The sequence below is a fragment of the Eurosta solidaginis genome, chromosome 4 (genome assembly GCF_040869045.1).
Source record: "Eurosta solidaginis isolate ZX-2024a chromosome 4, ASM4086904v1, whole genome shotgun sequence".
Lineage (NCBI taxonomy): Eukaryota > Metazoa > Arthropoda > Insecta > Diptera > Tephritidae > Eurosta > Eurosta solidaginis.
The window spans coordinates 211241944-211259401 of NC_090322.1; the positions used below are offsets into that span (position 1 = coordinate 211241944).

Genomic DNA, 17458 nt, shown 5'->3' on the forward strand with positions numbered 1-17458 from the left:
TAGCGTGCCACATTGCCCGGATTTTAAGAGCCGTCTGTTATTCCTACATGCAGGCGCCCCTTTTTTGCTTTGAGTGTGGTTTTTACCAAAACATCCGGTAGATGCCGCAATGTGAACTTGATCTCATTATCGTCGAGGAGGGAAAGCACACATCTATGATGAAATGAGAATAGCAATATCCCGGATGAAGAATAACAAGGAATATGACGGAATTCCCCACCGAGCTCTTGAAACTCGAATGGGAAGAGTTGGTAAAGAGCATACATTAACTCCTTTAAAAAAATATGTACCGATGGGCGTATGCATTCATATTGTAATTTAAGTATGTTCTACTCAGTCTACAAAAAGACGACCCCGCAAACTGCTCCTGTTACTGCGTAATTCTGCTTAATATCGCCTATAAGGTTCTATCTAGCGTCAGGCTAAAGCCCAAAAATTATTTGACTTTATCGACCACGTTTTCAGGTTATTACGATTCCCTGGATGCTACTGTTTCTAAGTCTAAGTTCCCAACAAGGCTTATAATGTTTAGCCAAATGAAGTTTTGTGTTGTTTACCAGCACCAGCTCCGCTAAGAATAGAGAGAGTCTCTCCGCACCATACGAAAAGAGAAATAGGTTTCAGGAAAAGGTTCTACCTATCGTGCGATTCAACCTGATCCTGGGGAAGATATTCCAGCATCAAATTTAAACCGCGATGGTACAATCTATTAACTGATATCGTGGTCGTTAACAAAACTCTGATTTGGGTAAAGCTGGAGACATTGGTGCTTTATCGGTAACCGTATCGGTAACCTTATAACAGCTGATTCGACCAACCTTATGAGAATCAATGCAATCGATTATTGGTGCCGCTAAGGTCGTAACCGTATCGTAGCCAACCAATTGGGTTTTGGTTTACCGTTGTAACGATAAACAGCTGATTACGTTAGGGATACGGATACAGCGATACGACATACGGCACCAATGACTCCGGCTTAAAGGGGACAAATGTTATAAACTGTTGGCTTTCGAATCGCATTTGCTTTCGCTGCTCGATACAGAGTAAGGCCACAGCTTAGAAATTAGGGTTGGATTGGGTAGGCAAATGAAAAATAAAGTAATCCCTCGGCGAACAAAAATCATACTATAGTAAGTCTCGCCCCATATCTGCTCTGATGTATTGTTCGAAATCATGGATGGTGTCGAAAGAAAATTACACGATGGAGGAAGACTTGAGCTCCTTTGATGCTCCAAATTGGCTTCAGTTATCGACAAACAGAATTAGCTGGCAGGACTTATTGCTTAACGCTAAAATTGCTTAGGCGGCTAAGCGCCAATTAATGATGATGATGGTATTTTGAAAAAGAAAAAAAAAAGAACAGGGACAGGGCCCTCTAATCAGTTTTCAATATACAATATTCGGTGCTATCTCAACTCACTCTATCATTTATGTTTTATAACGTTTTCTTCTTTCACCAGCGCCTGCATTATCTTCATGCCTAAATTCCGACCACGCCTACTCAATGCTCGTAATCGCATGGTACCCATGGAAATTTGTCGTTCACTTTCACGTAAATTGGATATTGGCGATTGGTGGCTAATCTATATGTTGGGTCGCAATTTGGATCCGGCTATTTACAAGGATGTTATGAGTGAATTTGCGAAGCAAGTTGAACCATCAAAGCACGATCGCAACAAGTAAAAGGCGAACCAAGTGGAATGAATGAACGAGATAATTCTCAAGCAGTCAAAAGGGGGAAGTAGCTATTGGATCTACTCTGTCAAAGTGAAAAAATTCAAAATCAGTTCAACAGATTTTTGTTTTTATAAAAACAGCATTGTATTGTCTTTGCAGGGCACGATCAGTGCGCGCAATAATTAGATGACAATCCGATGTAATTCTGTGATTAAAATATTTTTCCACAAATGCGAATTAAATTAAGAAAAAACGTGAGAAAATTTTTTAAAAATATACATAAAGAGAAAATAATAAATTAACAAAAAATCAATGATCGCAGCTCGAATAAAGAATCTTAAAGAATTTAACTCATCCGTATTTTGCCAATGTAAAAAAAAATAATAGTTTTTAAAAAATGTACTACGTACATATATACTTAGTTTTTAGTCCAGCATTGCAAACGATATTTATATATGTATATTATTTACTATATACATAAATTAGTTATGTATGAATTTTTAGTTTTAAGTTTTGGAATTTAGTATATCTTTACTTTATTCAAATGTTCGCTTTTGAGTCTTTCAATTTTTATATACATTTACACATACATAAATACTATATTTGAAATAAAAAATAAAAGTTTAAACTACATTATATATACAAATATTTTAATATTAAGCATAGTTTAACAATAACATACATAAAAATAAAATTGGTTTAATAAAAATATACATGCTACATGAAGGATATTTTTGTAGACTCTGCTAAATAAATATGCGTTTAATTAATAATCCACTAACATCCCCCCTCCAAAAGCTGCAACTTTGTCGGAAATCGGACTTTTCTAAAGAAACGGAAAGGTCTTTCGATTTAAACCCTGGGACTAGTGTTGTGGTTTGGCAGGATATTTTTCAAAATTTTATTAAAAATATTTCTTTAGCTCAAGATTTCACCGGAAAACTGGGCTCGTATTGCGTTTTACGATCCGTGATCGAAATTAATTTTTTAAATCACCATAGCTCTGAAATGGCGGATCGGAATAATGACCTATGTGAACTAGCGACAAATTGTACTCGTTACATCCTCATCTTATTATATTACATTGTGGCGAATATAAGCATCACTATGATGTTAATAAATAATCAAAATAACAAAGAAGCAAGCAGTCACACTTATGTACATGTACATATTAAAATAAACAGTCACACTTTTGTACAAGGCAACGAAGAAAATTCCACACACATAACCGGCAGTTCGAATTGAAGAGATTATATCTTAATATAAAACACGTGTCACAAGTTTGAGGCCAATAATGGACTCTGAAGGGGCCCGCGATTTAGAGGTACTATGACATTTTTTTTAATACAGGAGAGTCTTTAGTTGTTCCATGTGCAATTTTTAAGCCGAATTTCAAAAGCAACGAAAATCTGCATTTCGTTTTAATATTATAGTGAAGTGTGAAAAATAAAAATCTATATATATAAAAAGAAAGGCTAAAATGTGTGTTAGTTGGTCGCCGGTGTTTGAAGAGATGCGTCGGTCGATTTTGTTCAAACTTTCACAGAAGTTGCGTTAACCTCACGCGGTGGTTACTACAGGTACAGGGTCTCGAGATATAGGCCAAAACGTGGGCCAGTGAATGCCTAGACAGTGTTTATACAATATGGATATCAAATGAAAGCTGTTGATGAGTGATTTGGTACAGAGTAATATATTATCCAGAGACGGACTGGGACTAGGATTAGGACTAGGTCTGGGACTGAGACTCGGAGTGGGACTGGGACTGGGACTGAAATAAAATACATACCACCCTCTGGGACAGGCAATAAGGGATGCAGAAGAATGAGAAGGAGTTGAGAGAAGAGAAAAGAGAGAAGAAGATTGAGAAAGAATGAGACGAAGATGGAGATAGATGAAGCGAAAAGGACGGTGGGAGGAGTGAATAAAAGGATTAGGAAAAAGTGAAGAGGGGGGGAGGGCAGAGTCAGAGGGAAAAAGCTTATTAAAATGTATGCAGATAGGCCAAATTTAGGGCAGGACAACGTCTGCCGGGTCTTCTAGTAATATATACAAATATAGTCATCAGCTATTTTTGTTTTATTAAATAAATACAGTGTCACGCTCCTGAAGATGCCAAGGAAATTTGGCGAAACGTCGAGCTGAAAGGTGGAATAATCTTTATTTTTAATTGCACCCAACACAATAGATCTGCGTAGCTTAAAAAATACATAAATATTATTCAAACAGATCGGAAGAAAATTATATATAAGAGCAGAAGTAGTTACTCACACATACACACGCATATAGTTAAATAACCAATAATGAGATACAACTGTTCCAGAAGGCATGTTCATGACAACGTACATTTGTTATTTTTTTTTTTTTGAAGCGATAAGGGTACTCCCCGAAAGTTTTGGGTAGTGTTATCTATGTTGATGCTCCTTTTTTGGATATAGATTCGGTATGTTCCGGTCACAAGCACCAAAAAGGGGCTAGCCCGACCATCTCGGGAACGATTTAGAATGACCATATGGAACCTTCTGGGCCATACCGCCCTCCCACCCCTTAGATCGATGAGGAACTTGGGGTTGCCAGAGCCTAAAGAAACAGGATTCGCCACGGGTAGGTGAGGTTGACAATTGGGTTGGAGAAGCTATAAATTGCGCTGGCAACCTCTTGAAAGGGTTGCGCTACACACTCATTTGAATCAGTTTGGTATTTTAGTCGCCTTTTACAACAGACATACCCGCCGCGGGTATAATCTAAGCCCCCTAACCCGCTGGAGGACAACATACAATTCCTACACCATAGTGCCAATATCGGCAATTATGCCTGGAAACGAATGAATGGATCGAATTATTAGATGGATCATCAAATCAATTGCCCTTTTTTGTGTCTGAGGGCATTTGGGTAATGTAGTAGCTTACAGCGGTAAAATTTATAAGTAAATAATCTGGCAACATTGGCGTGTATAAGAAGACTTAGTTTTGTGCTTTGCTAAATTTTTTTTAAATAATAAGTTTCTCGTGACGTTAAATTTATTAAATATAACCAAAACGTGAAACGGGGGTGGTCCTAATTATATGTTCCGGTGACTCATATCTTTATCATTTGAAAGAGAAGTAAGTTGCAAAATTGGTGTTCCAACAAAATTTAATATAGACACCAACAACAACTATTTTGCCCGCCAAGTCTCTTTGTGCAGTAACATGACATTTTTGCTGTCTGCTAACTGCGTTACTAGCGCCATCTGTTCCACAATAGCGTAGAAGTAAACTAATATAAAAACCGTTCTGCCACCCTATTGTACCTGCCAACTTTTTGAAGTATTTTTCTTTTTTAGTACTATGTCTCTGGGCTCAGAAAAACGTCGCGGTGAGGCTATGGCCACCGAGTCTGAAACAGCTAAAAAAAAAACTCCACATCTCAGCGATTCACCTCCAAGTTTAAACCGTAGTATCGAACAACGCTTCACCAACAACAATGAGATGATATTAAACAAAGTTTTAGAAGCAGAACAACGAATGATTGAGTTTTTCTGCAAAAAGCTTGATGATAAATTTGAGGAGTTGAAGTGTGTGTTTAGCGAGATAAGCGAAAGAGTATCTATATTGGAGAATGCGTTTGATCGCATCGGACGCCTTGAAAGCGAGATAGCTGACCTAAAGCTGAACTTATCAAAGCAAGAAAGCCAAAATGCTGCATGAGACGTTCGAGTCCATGGTATACCCTTTGAGGAAGGAGAAAATTTAACCAGCATGTATCACCATATGTGCTTCGCTTTAAGCATGCAACCACCCCCACTAAAAAACATTTTCGACCACGAAAGGTAGGTCAACTGATCCGGCTGTTATCATCAAATTTCAATCGCCAGCTGACAAAAAATAAATTGCTACGAACAATTTCTACGCTCAGGCGCCAAAACAAAGATGATACAAATTTCAAAAGGCTACGACTAGTTCACGTGGGCATGAATTCCGATGCACCGATCTTTGTAAATGTATCGCTGTCAAAGCAAAATTATGAAAACCTTTAAGGCTGCTATCCGTCTCAAAAAAAGAAAAAAGGTTTCCTCGGTTTTCACAAAAAGGGGTTTGTAAAATATCAAGCGTAAAGCCAACGACATACCCGAAGCTGTGCCGGACCTTAATTTTCTTGATGGCCTTGAAAGAAATACAACCGAGAATGAAAACTCCTTTCGAGAAGACGGCGCGCTGGCCCCAAACACCGTTCAGGAATATCACCAAGGACCAAATTGACCCTCTCTATCTATGTATCACATTCGGTACACCACTCTATTTCTTTTTTATCTTTTCATCTCTTGTATTTTTCATGGCTTTCAATGTCGTTAGTGAATTGTAGTGAAAAGCATTTACCCTATTGTCTTTTTAATGTTGGATTCCGGTTGTGAGTTGTCGAGCTCGAAGAACTGCTTAAGTACTTTGTCGCGCATTGTCAGTAGACAAGCTAAAGGTCTCAAGGTTATACATATAAATGCGCAAAGTCTCTTCAAAAAGCTCGATGAGTTGAGATATGTGTCTGAAGGTTCCGATATTGATATCATATGTATTTCTGAAACATGGTTTCCTTCTTGTTATAATAATGACCTAGTGAAATTAAATGGATACCAACTTTTCAGAGCTGATCGAGGTGGTCATGGTGGTGGTGTTGCGATATATGTTAAAACTACTTTGTCCTGTAAATTGTGTTGCAGTTCTAGTCCTGGGGATTCTGTTTAATATGTGTTCGTTGATGTGTTTTCCGATAATAATAACAAGGTTCTTATCGGCTGCGTATGCAAGCCAAATCGCCAAGTAAACTTTTGTGCTATCTTTGTTTTTCTTCAACCGCTACTAATGAATTATGTAAATATTATCATCGCTGGTGATTTTAATAGTAATTTGCTTGCGGATGCCAGTTTGAAACTGAGTATGGAATCTCTGGGACTATTTCACACCAACTGTACTCTACCAACGCATTTCACAAGCTCCAGCTCCTCGTTCCTAGATTTATTCTTCGTAAATGATCTTCAGAGAGTGCTTCACTATACCCAAGTATCCGCCTCTAGCTTCTCTAAACATGACTTAATATTCTTAATATACGACTTTCAAACGTCAAGCAAACCATGTTCGTTTACTTATCGGGATTTTAGAAACATTGATTATTGTTCCCTTGACGAATCACGTCAATACGTTGACGCTGCAAAAAAACTAGGAGTAGTTTTTAATAAGACCTTGTTGACATGGAAAGAACACATTTTTATCACGGTAGGAAAAGTTTATGGAATGCTTCGTACACTGTGGCTAACTTAATATTTCACTCCCCTACACATTAGACTACTTCTAGCGAAAGCGTACCTAATACCTAAAATCCTTTATTGATGTGAGATTTACTCAAATTGTGACTATGTGTGTATGAATAAACTTAATGTTGCTTACAATAATATTGCTAGATATGTATTTGGGTTAAAAAGACTTGACCACGTTTCACATCACGCTGAAAGGTTGCTAAATATTTCTTTTCACAATCTTTTAAAAGTTAAAACACTGACTATCCTTCACAAAATTATATATACAAAGGAACTTGATTATTTATATCGGAGGCTTACGTTTCTTCATTCATCCAGATCATTGCTTCTTCTCACGCACATAAGATACCGTTTGCTAACCTCTGGACGGCAGTTCTTCGTTACTTCCATACGCCTTTGGAATGCTCTTCCCGCAAGACTTAAGACAAATAGGAAATGCTCGGCACATCAAAAATGATTTGTAAGCCCAAACTATTTTTGTATTCTTGCTAATGAAATTGTATTATCTCATCTTGTTTCCTTTTTCCTTTCCCGCTATTGTCTAAATGCTGATTTCTACTTGCTTAATCTATTAATCATATTTGTATAAGCATCATTTCTATTTTTATACTCAGCTGAGCAGAGCTCACAGAGTATATTAACTTTGTTCGCATAACGGTAATCCGTAACGGCATAAACTAATCGAGATAGATATAGACTTCTATATATCAAAATGATCTGGGTGAAAAAAGAAATTCATTTAGCCATGTCCGTCCGGCTGTAAACACGATAACTTGAGTAAATTTTGAGGTATCTTGATGAAATTTGGTATATAGTTCCTGGGCGCTCATCTCAGATCGCTATTTAAAATGAACGAAGCCGGACTACAACCAAGCCCACTTTTTCGATATCGAAAATTTCGAAAAACCTAAAAAGTGCGATAATTCATTAGAAAAATTTTGGACAATGGGCGTGGCACCGCCCACTTTTAAAAGAAGGTAACTTGAAAGTTTTGCAAGCTGTAATTTGGCAGTCGTCATGATGAAATTTGGTAGGCACGTTACTCCTATTACTATATGTGTGCTAATTAAAAATTAGCGAAATCGGATGATGTCCACTTTTAAAAAAATTTTTTTTTAAGTCAAATTTTAACAAAAAATTTAATAAAAAGTAAATTATGTCAACATTCGACTCCAGTAATGATATGGTGCAACAAAATACAAAGATAAAAGAAAAGTTCAAAACGGGCGTAACTCCGCCCTTTTTCATTTAATTCGTCTAGAATACTTTTAATGCCATAAGTCGAACAAAAATTTACCAATCCTTGTAGGGAAATAGATTCTATGACGATAACTGTTTTCTGTGAAAATGGGCGAAATCGGTTGAAGCCACGCCCAGTTTTTATACACAGTCGATCGTCTGTCCTTCAGCTCGGCCGTTAACACAATAACTTGCGCAAAAACCGATATATCTTAACTAAACTTAGTTCACGTACTTATCTGAAGTCACTTTATCTTGGTATAAAATATGGCCGAAATCCGACTATGACCACGCCCACTTTTCCGATATCGAAAATTACGAAAAATGAAAAAAATCCCATAATTTTGTACCAAATATGAAAAAAGAGATGAAACATGGTAATTGGATTGGTTTTTTGACGCAAAATATAATTTAAAAAAAAACTTTGTAAAATGGGTGTGACACCTACCATATTAAGTAGAAGAAAATGAAAAAGTTCTGCAGGGCGAAATCAGAAACCCTTGGAATCTTGGCAGGAATACTGTTCGTGGTATGACATATATAAATAAATTAGCGGTACCCGACAGAAGATGTTCTGGGTCACCCTGGTCCACATTTTGGTCGATATCTCGAAAACGCCTTCACATATACAACTAAGGGCTACTCCCTTTTAAAACCCTCATTAATACTTTTAATTTGATACCCATATCGTACAAACACATTCTAGAGTCACCCCTGGTCCACCCTTATCGAAAAGGCGTCCAGCTATAGAACTAAGGCCTACTACGTTTTAAATAATCATTAACACCTTTCATTTGATACACATTCCAGGGTTACCCTAGGTTCATTTTGCTAAATGGTGATTTTCCCTTATTTTGTCTCCAAAGCTCTCAGTTGAGTATGTAATGTTCGATTTCACCCGAACTTAGCTTTCCTTACTTGTTACTGATATTATTGTTGTATAGCTTTATTTACTTGATGTTAATTCTATTGCCATATTAATTCATCTTAATTTTAACTATTTATAATTCCTGACTAGCACTGTAAAATAATTTACCAAATTGTTGTGCTAGGAAAATGTTTAATAAATAAATAAATAAATAAAATAAATGCAAAGGACGATATACCTCCGAAGAGATTAAAGCTGAGCTTCTCTTCCAATTTGCGTCGTGCTTCTTTTGATTTTTCCTACAATTGGCGGAACGGGACCTACATGTTTTACGCGGACTCCGAACGACATCTGTAAGGTAGATACATTTTCACTGAGAAGCTTTTCATGGCAGAAATACACTCGAAATGTTTGTAAATCCCTGCCGAATGCGACCCCAGTTAGAAAAACTTTTTTCTAATTGAAAAAAACTTGTTTCTGAATTTTTTATGTTGCTTTACCCGGGAATTGAACTCAGGATCTTCGGTATGGTAGGAGGAGCACGCTATCAAAACATCACGGCTGCAGCTCTTATCCTTTATCATCAGCCTCAAAAGGAAGTGGTCTTGCCACGGCGTTTTCCCCTGATTTTTGACTACGAAGGGCAAACTTAACCAAAATGATCTCTGTACATGGGTACGTTAGAAAATACCTGTACAAAATAAAAAAGATAAAAGATCGGATGAGGGCGATGCTGAACCCACCTTCTTCAAACACCCGCGACGTAGCCAAAATCAACGAATTCACGAGGAAAGATTCGGTCAAGCCAATTTCAAGTTAGGTAGGCTTGAAGTGACCGGCACGTGAGTCCATAGTGTTACCAGAAATGTTACTCAAAGACCAAATTGAAAAACCTTATAAGAAACCAGGACCAATGTTATAAAATAACTCCGTCCATTTGGCAAATACTAGAGGCTTGTTTAAACCTATGCTACTTTCTGCTTCTAGATCTCATAGCTGTGCGACTTTTTATAGCTGGAGTCTTAGCCTGGCGAGCGCAGGGCACAAACATAAAACGTGCTCCATTGTTTCCTCCTCCAACCTGCACTTTCTTTATCTGCTATCACTAACAATACCTAATTTCAAAGCATGCGACGCCAGAGGGCAGTGTTCAGTCAGAATACCCATCATGAGCCTACAGTCCCTTCTTAGCAATGATAAGAGTAGCTTTGTTGGTCTAAGGTTGTAAGACCTACACATGATCTTTGATATTTTGCAGCCCCTTTCCTACATGATCGATGTTGTTGTTGTTTTTGTAACGATAAAGACACTCACGAAGGTTTTGAGGAATGTTATCCTTGTTGATGATATTTTGCCGGATATACCGAGATCGGTACGTTCCGGTCAATAGTAAAATAAATTTAGCAAATTTTCTCGAAACTACTTACGATGTAAATTACCATTTTGGTGTGGACCTCCACAACTGTAGCCGTCTTTTAATCTCGTCCAATCTGATTGGGACGCCTATGGTACAGGCATCGATTGAGGCGCCCTCTTTGGCTTGCTCATCCGCTTTCTCATTTCCATCTATTCCCATTAATCCGAGACCCAATATATGAAGGTGTATGTTTCTCCCTATCCCGGTTTTTTCTAGGGATTGCTTGCACTCTTAGACACTTTTAGATGTTGTGCTCGATTACTGCCTGCTTGGCTGCCAATGTAAAAGTTGACGCTGTTGCAGTTTACGCTATTTTCCTCCAGTGTTTCTAATGTTTTGGTCACAGTTACTATTTCCGCCTGATAATATACCGCAGATCTAACATCTTTCATTACTTTGAGCACCCTTGCAACAACTATATTGTGCCTCTAAGAGCCCCATCAAGATGCAGGTATGGAATTACGTAGTCTGTTCATCGTTCGTTTAATGACGGGTCTTTATTTGATATTAACTCGGGAGCGAGCTTTCCTTTCAGTTTAAACCCTTTCTAGTCCATTCAACTATATTCCCGTAATTGTTTGTACCGGCTAAGCTGGGTGATGTACTATTACAACAGCCACTACAAAAGCATATGCCAAGTCCTTCTTTTTCGTGAAGGCGGGCATTACTGAGCCTACAAACCAATTCGAGACCGCTGGAGTCATATAGTTTCCTCATCGCCGGCACTTAAGAAGTGGTAAATACACTCCTATTACTGTTATTGTTAATGTGATTCTCCCAGAAAATCCATGGAAGTCCTACGGAGGTGAGAATTTCTTAATCCACCACGCTCCGGTACTGCTGTTAAGCGCAATTCAAAATGTTATAGCATCACAGCTTCTCCAACCCAATTTTCAACTTTACCTACTCGAGTCGAATCCTGTTACAAAAATGAATATATTATAACACATGTTTAGCACTTGAACTAAAGGCGACCCCGAGTGACTCAAGGTACTAACGGCTGGGGGTGGCACGAGCTATAAGGTTCAATGTGATCAAATAGTTACCAGATCTCTCTCCGGCTAAAGACCATCAACACCGATAACTTTCCACAATAATCTTCGGGAACCTTCTGGTACTTATCCGCGGGAGCACTTTATTTCAGTCGCCATCTTATGTTGGCTGCTACAGCTTGACGATTCGATTCGATATTTGAACCTCGGATTGTGCGCACATCCAGACATTCAGATACATTGCTTTAGCTTTTTATGCTGAAAAATAAGTTTCGGCTAATTACGATATTTCCAGACGCTGCGTAGGCAATGAGTACTCTCCCATTGGGAGATTTTACATCGTTGCTTTTGTTGTTGTTGTAGCGATAAGGTTGCTCCCCGAAGTCTTTGGGGAGTGTTATCGATGTGATGGTCCTTTGCCGGATACAGATCCGGTACGCTCCGGTAACACAGCACCATTAAGGTGCTAGACCGACCATCTCGGGAACGATTTATATGGCCACATTAAACCTTCAGGCCAGCCCTCCCTCCCCACCCCCCAAGTTCCATGAGGAGCTTGGGGTCGCCAGAGCGTCGTTTGTTAGTGAAACAGGATTCGCCGCGGATAGGTGAGGTTGACAATTGTGTTTGGAGAAGCTGTATATTGCGCTGGCAACCTGAAGGGTTGCGCTACACAGCCCTCTGAATCTGGTATTTTAGTCGCCTCTTACGACAGGCATACCTACCGCGGGCATATTCTGACCCCCTAACCTGCTGGGTTACATCGTGGAAGCATTCTGATGAATGGGCTTCAGAAGATGGGGGTCGCTACATGTCAGTAGTTTCGAGAACTCTCAGAGTGTATTTTTGAAATAAAAGGCTTTTAAGAAAAAATTTAAGTACTGCGACCTTAACGCGAAATTCTGCCTTAATTTTTTTGTAGGTTAATCGCGGAAGCTAATAATATAATACAAATTTTTCAAACCCACAAAAGTAAAACACTTGTATGAAATTGTTTTTTCTTTCTAATAGTAACTTCTGTTACGACGCACTTGCGATTTTGGAGGTGTTGTATTGTTTATGAAGTATTTACCAACAGTGATCGTTATTAGGGGGACTCATGTAACATAAATGCCTTATAAAGTGTGTAAACGTATAAATTTATCTAGTGCGTAAACGAGCTGTCAAATTTTGTATGAAAAATCATTTACACAATTTGTATAAATTTACGCGCACATTTGATTGTGTAAACGCGGTAAACTCAAAGGACTGCAACCTTGCAGACATTACAACAGGCATTTTCATCAGAAATCTCCAACATCAGCAAGTAAAGGCGTTTTAGTTCTGATTTTTCACTTAATCTAGGCATTTTTTAATTTGTATAACAATCAAAAAAATTTTGTTTGGCAATAATACAGCTGATAAACAATCAAGTTTATCGGTAATAGTCTAGTTGAGGGGTCGACTGCTAATACGCTACCAAAAATATCGAGAGAGGTGTCAAAGGACGCGTCTTGACATCAGTATTAATAATCCGAAGGCGGAAAATAAAAATATTAACTCGTTCAAAAGATATTAACGAAAAACCGAAAAAAGACCCACGGGTACCTCCGAAACCGGGGGTGGGATCCATAGCATTTTTGCGCAGAACCCCTTTCTGAGTTGGCGGCCTTCGGCCGCGCTTATAAAAAATAACCCTGGGCTACGCCATGCCAAGTCCGGGTGTGTGGTATAACCGTGGCTACCGCCACGGTGATGCACAAATTTTTTTTGTGGGTACAAACACAACAACAACCACATGCAAATCGCCACCTTCAACTGCAAATATCTCCAGACATGGATAAAATTTTTCTTTTCCGCCATCGGATTATTGTTCTCGAGATTAATACGCGTCTTTTGACACCTCTCGATATTTTTGGTAGCGTATTAGCAGTCGACCCCTCAACTAGACTATTACCAGTTTATCAAGAGTATTACTAGGTGCGTCCATATAACCGCGTGTGTAAATTGATATAATTTTACACCTTATAAGTATATATGCTTTCATGAGTCCCCCTATTATTAAATACGCATTGATGAGAAGCATCAATCGTTTCCGAGATGGTCGGGCTAGTATTTTAATGGTGCTTGTTACCAGAACATCAACATCGATAGCACTCCCCAGTGCCTTCGGGGGTTGTTGTTGTTGTTGTTGTTGTTGTTGTAGCGATAAGGTTGCTCCCCGAAGGCTTTGGGGAGTGTTATCGATGTGATGGTCCTTTGCCGGATACAGATCCGGTACGCTCCAGTACCACAGCACCATTAAGGTGCTGGCCCGACCATCTCGGGAACGATTTATGTGGCCACATTAAACCTTCAGGCCATCCCCTCCCTCCCCAACCCCAAGTTCCATAAGGAGCTTAGGGTCGCCAGAGCCTCGTCTGTTAGTGAAACAGGATTCGCCGCGGTTAGGTGAGGTTGACAATTGGGTTTGGAGAAGCTATATGTTGCGCTGGCAACCTGCAGGGTTGCGCTACACAGCCCCTTGAATCTGGTATTTTAGTCGCCTCTTTTAACGAAAAACCGAAAAAGGACCCGCGGGTCCCTCCGAAACCGGGGTGAGATCCATAGTATTTTTGCGCAGAACACCTTTCTGCGTTGTCGGCCTTCGGCCGCGCTTATAAAAAATAACCCTGGGCTACGCCATGCCAAGTTGTTGTTGTTGTTGTTGTAGCGATAAGGTTGCACCCCGAAGGCTTTGGGGAGTGTTATCGATGTGATGGTCCTTTGCCGGATACAGATCCGGTACGCTCCGGTACCACACCACCATTAAGGTGCTAGCCCGACCATCTCGGGAACGATTTATGTGGCCACATTAAACCTTCAGGCCATCCCCTCCCTCCCCATGAGGAGCTTGGGGTCGCCAGAGCCTCGTCTGTTAGTGATAGGTGAGGTTGACAATTGCGTTTGGAGAAGCTATATATTGCGCTGGCAACCTGAAGGGTTGCGCTACACACCCCTTGAATCTGGTATTTTAGTCGCCTCTTACGACAGGCATACCTACCGCGGGTATATTCTGACCCCCTTACCCGCTGGGGTAGCCATGCCAAGTCCGGGTGTGTGGTATAACCGTGGCTACCGCCACGGTGATGCACAATTTTTTTTGTGGGTATAAACACAACAACAACCACATTAAAATCGCCAACTTCAACTGCAAATATCTCCGGACAGAGAATTATTGTTCTCGAGATTAATACGCGTCTTTTGATACCTCACTCGAAAATCTTGGCCCAAATTTCGGTGGGTACCGTAAACTGCACTACTACCCCTTCGGGGAGTGTCCTTATCGCTACAACAACGACAACATGCATTGATGTAGTATGGAGAATTGACCATGGCAGGGGATAAGCACACTAAAGGTATGTCGGGTGCTAACCCGACCATCTCGGGAACGATTTATATGGCCACAATAAACCTTCAGGCCATCCCTCCCTCCCCATCCCCAAGTTCCATGAAGAGCTTGGGGTCGCCAGAGCTTCTTCTGTTAGTGAAACAGGATTCGCCGCAGATAGGTGAGGTTGACAATTGGGTTTGGAGAAGCTGTATATTGCGCTAATAATGTACATGGGTGTTCTTTACTTTTTGGCATTTAACTGCTATCATCTACAAAAAAAATATGCTGAAGATAAAGAAAAAGACGTATGAGCTCTTTTGAAAATTTTTCTTTTCATTTCTTTGCTGGTATATAAAGCACAAAACTTTAATTATTTTATAATATACTATTAACAACAAAAAATAAAAGCGTTATAAGAAAATAACAAAATATTTAAATTGTATTAAAGTAGATAATGAAGCATATACATATATAAAAAATTAGTATTTCAAGTAAACCATGGTTTTGTTCGACAAATTTGTAAGAATGGAATTGGAATTACATATTTTAGGAAGCGTAAAATACATTTTAAAGCGCTTTTATAGAAAAAAAACAATCATATTTTTTAAATTTATACAATATTATTATCACAATTTATTCTAACGGCGGCTGCAGCGGCGTTGGCACTGTCGTTTTACTATGTATTTTCCAGATTTACAGTGCAATGATACACCCAGTTGCAAATGTTTCACTATTTATTATTGCTACATATTCGTTTACGATTTGCATGTTTTGTGTTTATTTTATGTTCGGTCTGGGTTTTTCACAATGCCATTAAAATCGATTTATTAAATTTAACCAGCACCACAACATGACCGATTCGTAGCTGGCGCTTGTCCGGCTTCATCATCACCATCCTGTGAATCATCTTCAACAATCAACCTTTGTGACGTACGTCCACCCTGAATCAGTCGCAACGAACTGTTTTCTTGTTCGCGTTGAGCATGGCGTTGTATCATAAGTTGTGTAAGGGTTGTGAACAGTTCTTCGATGCCTTCATTGGCTTTGGCCGATGTCTCGAAATAGTGTGCTCCTACGCTTTCCGTATAATCTACGGCTACATCTTGCGCTACAGTTCTTTGAGCATCCAAATCGGTTTTGTTGCCCACAATTGTTATTACAATTTCAGCTCCCAACATACGTTTTAATTCTTTAACCCAATTTTTTACTTTTTGAAATGAATCTTCATCAGTTATATCGTAAACAAGTATGGCACCGTGCGAACCCCGATAGTAGATTGGGCCAAGTGCATGGAAACGCTCCTGCCCAGCAGTGTCCCATATATTAAGATGTGCTCGTCTACCGTCGTCCAATGTTAATTTTTTGGTAAGAAATGACGCCTGAAGGGTGCTAATGTGTTGTGGATTAAATTTATCCTCTACATAACGTAGAACTATTGATGTTTTGCCAACACAGCCCTCGCCCAAAAGGACCACTTTGAATGTCTGGCACGGAGAATTGGTCTTCTTCGCAGGCATTTTTATGCCTCGAAATTAGTATGAGACGAATCGATGCAGCTGAATTTTTGTGATTTTATCAGTTTTGCTCTCTATTCACTTGAAATTTGATAAGTTGCTGTGTGAACAAATTAGATTTGCTATCGGACACCTTTTCAGTATTGCAGTTTTATTTTTTCTTAATTCTTATAAGTATTATTGTTTTCCTAATTCTCTCTGGCAGTTCGAAAAAATGACGGCAGTGGAGAAAATGGTGATGCCGTTTAACAGAAATTCGGAAGGGAAATGAAGTTGAAATGAATGGTGTTGTGCGCAATAACGCGTAGAGTGCTCAGATTTTCTTTACGTTTGATAAGACCGATCTAAATAATACATTTCAAGGAGTTGACCGCCTGTACTTCAATTCATATTACGTACCTGAATGAAATAACAATACCAGTAAATCTTTATTTTAGCTCAAAATTGCCAATAGGCGTTCAAAATTATCGGCAGAGGTGTCAAAATATGTGTCTTTGACTCAGGACACGGATCCAAAATAAGAAAATATATTTAAGTGTAACAGAAATCCCTATCGTATCCCTCTGGAATGCGATGCATGCTCAAGACGTAGACCTAAGGTTGTGGGCTTGCCAAGGCCAAAGCATTCGCACATACAAACCCTGAAGCCAACATAATTACTAGGCTTCATTTGAGTAGTCGGCTTGGGTAGAGTGCTGTACGAAAATAAGATGGGAGCATAATATTACCGTCCTAATAAAGAATGTGGGTAGGTATCTGCATTTCGATATTTTGAAAATTCGTTATGTACTAAGGCAGCTTTATTGCGTAGAAAGAAACAAAATATGAACTTTTTTCTACAAATTTTAAGATTTCATTGAAATTATTTAGTTTAAAGTATCCATTTTTAAATAAAAAACAGCAAATGTTATAAGGTCTTCAATATCTCAGTTTCAAACAAAGTATCCACATTCTGTATCGGGACGGCAGAATATACCAATGACCGCAGCGCATTCCTCAGCGCTTATCAAAAGGGGCATGAAACAAACTTACAAACAATTTTGTTGGGCGTTTAAAAAAATATATTATTAGGTGGGGACAATCCGTTGACAATAGCCTATCTTCGCTTA

At 39.0% G+C, this 17458-nt stretch overlaps 3 protein-coding genes across 6 annotated transcripts in view; 1 reads left to right on the forward strand and 2 right to left on the reverse strand.

Moving 5' to 3' along the window:
* ogre (optic ganglion reduced) overlaps positions 1-2432 on the forward strand; it is a 110333-nt gene extending 107901 nt beyond the window's left edge. For all 3 annotated transcript variants that reach the window (XM_067784693.1, XM_067784692.1, XM_067784695.1), the window contains one exon: positions 1461-2432. In XM_067784693.1, coding sequence (XP_067640794.1) covers positions 1461-1683 — 223 coding nt within the window. In that variant the 3' untranslated portion in view covers positions 1684-2432. The remainder of the gene's footprint in view (positions 1-1460) is intronic.
* LOC137250944 (uncharacterized) overlaps positions 1-7512 on the reverse strand; it is a 366851-nt gene extending 359339 nt beyond the window's left edge. For both annotated transcript variants that reach the window (XR_010953119.1, XM_067784698.1), the window contains exon 1: positions 7268-7512. The gene's annotated coding sequence lies outside the window, so the exon portion shown is untranslated. The remainder of the gene's footprint in view (positions 1-7267) is intronic.
* Positions 7513-15148: 7636 nt separating this feature from the next.
* Rab21 (RAS oncogene family member Rab21) lies at positions 15149-16600 on the reverse strand. Its single transcript, XM_067784697.1, has one exon. The coding sequence runs from the start codon at positions 16350-16352 to the stop codon at positions 15669-15671; it is 684 nt and encodes a 227-aa protein (XP_067640798.1). The 5' UTR covers positions 16353-16600; the 3' UTR covers positions 15149-15668.
* Between the last annotated feature and the right edge of the window lie 858 nt (positions 16601-17458).

Bases quoted from the DNA above. Each gene is read 5' to 3' on its own strand.
- Rab21 (XM_067784697.1), bottom strand. From the start codon at position 16,352: ATGCCTGCGAAGAAGACCAATTCTCCGTGCCAGACATTCAAAGTGGTC.